We start from the raw sequence: 5,347 nt of genomic DNA, 5'->3' as shown, positions 1-5,347 counted from the left end.
AGCCCAAACCAGTCTGGGGTTCTGTGATTCTGTGAATACTGTGCCATAAAACCTGGACCAGCCTCTGTCACACCAGCCATAGGAGTACCATGCACATCCAAGCCCCTTCCTACTGCTGGTGGGACAAGAGAAGGCTGTCGCAATGGGGAGCTGCCCTCACCTTGCTGGGGTGGCTGTGCTCAGCCTTGGTCTCCCCAAACCCAGCCTCCTGCTCCCTTTTTTCTCCAGGTCCCACCCATGACACCCTTTTTCTGCCTTGACTCTGCTCTGGCTCCTCCCTGCTTGAGCTTCTTGCGGATGAATTCAGAAAACGTGACGGGCTGGTCGCTGCTCCTGCTCTTGGTGGATGTGAACACACCAGGGTAATTATCAGTGTGTCGGATCAGCGAAAAATCATAGTTTAATTGTGTAATTACAGCAATTTAAAAGCCCTCAGGCCTTAAACACCTCTGCTTGCTGGCGGCTGGCAAACCAGGAGGCTTTCAAGGCCGTTAGCATACCTTGTATGAAATATTTAGCAACCTAAAAAGATGGAGCTTCAAGTATGGTTTTTTGCATTTGTAAGTCATAGTGGAAAGTCACTGGAAAGGTATTTCCACCCCCTCCAATAGCTCTGTCTCCCAAAAGGGCACCACAAGAGCGAGACACATGTTTCCAGGGAAGGAGGGGACTTGAGGAACTCTTTGGTCACTTCATGGCAGGGCAATATTGGAGCCAAGAGCAACACCTGGTCACTGGGATTGGCTTCATGCTCCGAGCACCTACCCTGAACTGGCCGCCGTTGCCGTCGTCGAGCTCCAGGATGTAGCCTTCCACCTGCACTGTGGACAAGGGCGGCTGCTTCCAGGACAGGGTGGCACTGTTGTTGTGGGTGCAACACTCCTCGAGCTGCAGGATCGGCGGGGCCGGCACTGGGGAGGAAACTAAACACCAGTTGGTGTGACCCTGGCTGCTAGGACCACAGGGAGGAGGCGGGGATAGCCGTGGCACGCGTGTTTTGGTCAGAGCAGGGAGGATGCGTTCACTGCCGCGGTGCGAAGCCAGCACGGCACAAGGGATGTAACTGCAGTCTCATGACTGGGTGAGTTTGAAGGTCCCTTCCCACCCAAACCACCCTGGGGTTCTGTGATTCTGTGACTGGGTTTGGGTTGCCCAATCTTGCTGGGAGATGAGGAACTGTCCCCTGTGATGAGCCACATGGAAACACCAGCGTGATCAGCGATGGGCTTTTGAAAGGCACTGGAAACACTCTTACCTTTCATCTGCACGAAGTCCAGCTGATGGATGGACTGCAGCAGAGGAGCGTTGTCAAGGTTCAGGTCGAAGTCCGTGGTCATCCGGGGTGTGAGCGTCCCCTTTCCCCACTGGTCCTCAGTCAAGTGCACTCTCCTGATGAGCGCGTCGGAGATCTGGTGGCAAGGAACAGCCTCAGCTACCCAGGGCCACCGGGGCTGCACGCTGTGCCTTGTCCCGACCTTGCTCTCCCCGCTCCCTGTCCCTCCCTGTTCCCCTGACAGCCCAAGGCTGGGACAACACACGTGGTTTCTGGCATCACCACTGGAGAGGGACCCCAGTGATTGAAGTAAGTCACCAGGAGCTTTGGGGACTATTTTAAAGGCAGTGCCAGTGCCAAAGGGACCAGCACAGGATGGAATGGTGGGATGCAGTTCTCAAGTGCTCTATGTCCGTCTCTCACTGGAGAACCAGGGGACAGCACGTTATGATCACTGCTCCGGAGTTACACCACCATCTGCTCCGCTCAGAGTAAGAAATGTCCCTGGCCTGGTTCTGCTTCTGTCCTGCTGTGACCTGGAGGTGATCAGCCCTTTATTTTATGCCCGGAAAATCTGGAGACATCATCCCTGATATAACTCTCCTGGGCCCTGGGCTGTGCAATGCCTTTCCCGCTCCCCTCGCCGCCCAGATGTGAGCAGCTCCCCACCAACCTGCAGGAAGCCACTGGGGTCGTTCTCCTTGATGACCTCCAGGCAATACTCCATCAGGCCCGTGGTCTGGCGCAGCTTGACCGTGCAGTGAGAAATCTGGTCTCGCACCACCTGCAGTGAGACAAGGAGAACAGCCTGGCTCAGACGGGAAGCAAACGGGCTCCGGTGCCATGTGGGCACAGGGACAGGGTCAGGGCAACGCTGAGGGAGACAGACTCAAGGGAAGAGAAAAAGGCAGAACTGGCCAAGACTCGGAACACTGAATTCCGGATCCCTGAAAGCCTGGTGAACAAAAAGCAGCCTTGTTGCTTAAAATTATTAACCCATGTAATTCGTCAAAGCAGTAGGGCAGCTCCACGCTCTGTCTTTAATTAAGACAGCCCCCAAATGACAGCTTACGAGCTTCACGCAGAGCAACTGCTGACCTCTGCGGGGCTACCCCATCCAGCCTTGGTGCGGAGCTGGGCTGTGGGGATGGCTCTGGGGCAGCTGCACCCGTCTGCCCCGGGGTGAGGAGCGAGCCTGGTGTTTCGGTATTTCCAGGAGGAATGAACCCTCCACCTCCTCCAATCTCCTGACTCACAATCTGTTGGAGATGCTCATCTGCCCCTCAACTGAGGTGGACCACGCTGCAGAACGGGGTCATTTTCTCCACCGCCTGTAGCAGGAGTCTGGGGATAAGCTCAGAGGGTGCCAGTGAGAGGAGGTAAATTCTGCTCCCTGCATCATGCTGAGCTCTGCCTGGGGCTGCCCAGGGTGAACGTTGAAGGACGTCTTCTTGCACCCATGGATGGTTCCCCCGGGGGAACGTATTTCAGCAGCAGGGTACGAGCGACTGTGTGGTTCGGACGGTGCCTGTGGGTGCTGCTGACCTTCCCTGACACCCAGCGGGGAGGAGGGCGTTCAGGAGGAGGGTTGCTGTTCCCTCATGCTGAATCCCCGCAGAAGGAGGCAGTGCAGGTCTGACCCCAGCATCAGCGGGGTTTCTGTCACAAGAGATTGGCAGAGCGGCTCAGGGAGAGAGATTTTATGCTTTAGAGGAACGTGCTCACAGCAGATAATTTTATTTTTTCTTTTCGGGATGAGCTTTAAAGCTGTGTGAAATCCTCCACTAGGACTGAACAAAGCTACGCAGCTCTAGAGACCACAGACAGTGAAGATGAGCTTCGTGAAGATGAGCTTCGCATCAGCATCGGCAGCTGCAGCGCAACGGGAAAAGCTGCAAAAAGCAGCGATTAACATTTCTGACAGCTCAGTGGTGTCCTCAGCACCGCGGTCGGTCAATCCCAGTGCCACACCAGTGCTCAAATGACCACCCTGGGCTGAGGAGCACCATCTCCTGTGAGCATCCCTATGGTCTGAGGGATGGGGAGGCGAAATGAAGACTCCTGCGGCGAATGAACCTGGACTTCAAGGCGGAATAAGGACTCGATCACATCATGCGTTGTTTAATGAAAATTTAATCACCTCCACTTAATCACCAAACAGGAAGAAAAGAATTACTGGTCTTGCAACTTGGGACAACATATCCGCTGCTGTGAAACGCCACGAAGGGCTCTCCCAGCCAGCTCCTGATGTCTAGGGAGCCGCCGCTCCTTGATGCTCGCAGCAATCCCAGCCCGGTGTCTCCAGCCCGGGGCAGGGGGAGGTCGGAGCGAGCTCAGGGGCTGGGGAGGGGGCTGCAGCCAGCACACCCAGTCTGCAGGTGGACAAGGCAGCACGGGGAGCTCCCGTGTTACTCCTCTGGCTCAAGATGCCTGTACCGAAGCTTGGAGAGATTCTAGCGAGCAGCACCATCAGCACACACTGCTTCTGGCCTCAAACACTGCCATTAGAGGGAAGGGCTGGTTCAGTGCCAGTTCCTAACACTGGAGTGCACTGGAATGGCCCGGCTGGGACAGAGCAGAGGCAACAGCTGGTCCTGGAGACCTGGACTCCTACACTGACCTTTTCTGAAAGCGTGGGCAAGCCCCTGGGCTTCCTTTCTCTGTGGGGACCGTCAGTCCTTCAGGGCGGGATCCAGAAGGTGCAGCCGGGTTGCAAAGCCTTGCAGCAACCTGCAGCCCCTGCTGTGCAACGTGACGCAGCCCCTTCCACTAATTTCACCTCTTCTGCCCAGAGGGAGGGTGCTGGGGTGGTGTTCTGCCCGCATGAGGGTTGTTGGCTTGTGGACGTTGGGTCTCTCAGCTGCAGAACACGGTGTTACACTGAGTGTGAGCTAAGCCTAGCCTGCAGGCTCCATCCTTGCTGTTAGAGCATATCCCGACTGTGCCGACCGAGCTGGAGCAAGGGTTTGCTGGGCTGCAGATGGGCAAGTGGGGATCCCCCCTGGGTGCCCAGAAAAGCAGCCTCCTTCTTCCCTGTGTGACCCCTCTCCGGGGAAATGCATATGCTGCCAGAAGACAGCAAAGACGGGATTGGTAAAACAACCTTATCTTCTTTGCAGCTTAAATCTCTGTCTGGTTTGCCCGGGATAATGAATTGGTGAGCCTCTCTCTGCCCGAGTAGATGCTTTCGAAGTATTATCAGCAGAACTGCCATCTGCTATTTGCAGCTTAAATCTCTGTCTGGTTTGCCCGGGATAATGAATTGGTGAGCCTCTCTCTGCCCGAGTAGATGCTTTCGAAGTATTATCATCGGAACTGCCATCTGTTACCTCCAGCCAGACGCGGCCCTCCAAGATGCAGCACTGCTCGGTGAAGACAGGTCCCAGGACAGGCTCCTCCCGACAGAGCGAGCTACCGGCGAGGCAAGGGGACCTGCCACCGCTGCCTGCCTACCAGCGGGGCTTCCTGGGAGGAGGGAGCTGGGGCACGGAGATGCCAGCCCCAGCGTTGCCCCCCTCGCTGGCAGCAGGGTGAGCTGAGGCCAGTGCCAGGCACCTCCCGGCAGATTAATTACCGGGCTTCCTGGCTGATTATCCCTGCTAATGACGGTCTGGTCCGCAGTGGAAGTGCTTGCTGCAGCTTTACGCATGTGGCTGCAAACTGAGATATAAGAAATTCCATTTAAATATAAGTAAAAGGTTTTTTTCCCCGTAAAGGTGGTCAAAGACCAGAAGAGAGAGGCTGTGGAGTCTCCACCCTTGGAGGCATTCAAACTCCTGGGGCACCTCAGCTCCCCCTCACCCCAGTAACAGAGTATTTCGATGAAGAGAGCAGAAAGCAAAACACGGACGTTCCTCAAGCCTTTGACACGAGCTGTGCTGGGTTAAGGGGCAGCCTCAGGAGGCCACAAAGGGTTTGTAGGATTCACCAGATACCACGAATTCACCGTGGAAGGAGACAGTTTACAAAGCTCTCCTGAAAGGAGGTGGGTAACACAGCTCCCTGAACAGCAGCATCCTGGGGGAAAAGGCGAGTGGCTGAGCTGGCAAGGGGGGGTGGGCAGATCCTGACATT

At 55.8% G+C, this 5,347-nt stretch overlaps 1 protein-coding gene across 1 annotated transcript in view; it reads right to left on the bottom strand.

The window, feature by feature from the left end:
• Nucleotides 1-765: 765 nt before the first annotated feature.
• The window catches only part of LOC104499023 (E3 ubiquitin-protein ligase TRIM9-like), a gene marked incomplete at both ends in the record, with an annotated part of 10,405 nt that continues 5,823 nt past the window's right edge, over nt 766-5,347 (bottom strand). Inside the window, 3 exons of the mRNA XM_010142471.1 lie at nt 766-923; nt 1,256-1,409; nt 1,947-2,057. Coding sequence (XP_010140773.1) covers nt 766-923; nt 1,256-1,409; nt 1,947-2,057 — 423 coding nt within the window. The remainder of the gene's footprint in view (nt 924-1,255; nt 1,410-1,946; nt 2,058-5,347) is intronic.

This window comes from Buceros rhinoceros, unplaced genomic scaffold (assembly GCF_000710305.1).
Source record: "Buceros rhinoceros silvestris isolate BGI_N320 unplaced genomic scaffold, ASM71030v1 scaffold22878, whole genome shotgun sequence".
Taxonomy (NCBI): domain Eukaryota; kingdom Metazoa; phylum Chordata; class Aves; order Bucerotiformes; family Bucerotidae; genus Buceros; species Buceros rhinoceros.
The sequence above is the reverse complement of the archived record's forward strand: the minus strand, read 5'-3'. Positions and strand labels throughout refer to the sequence as shown.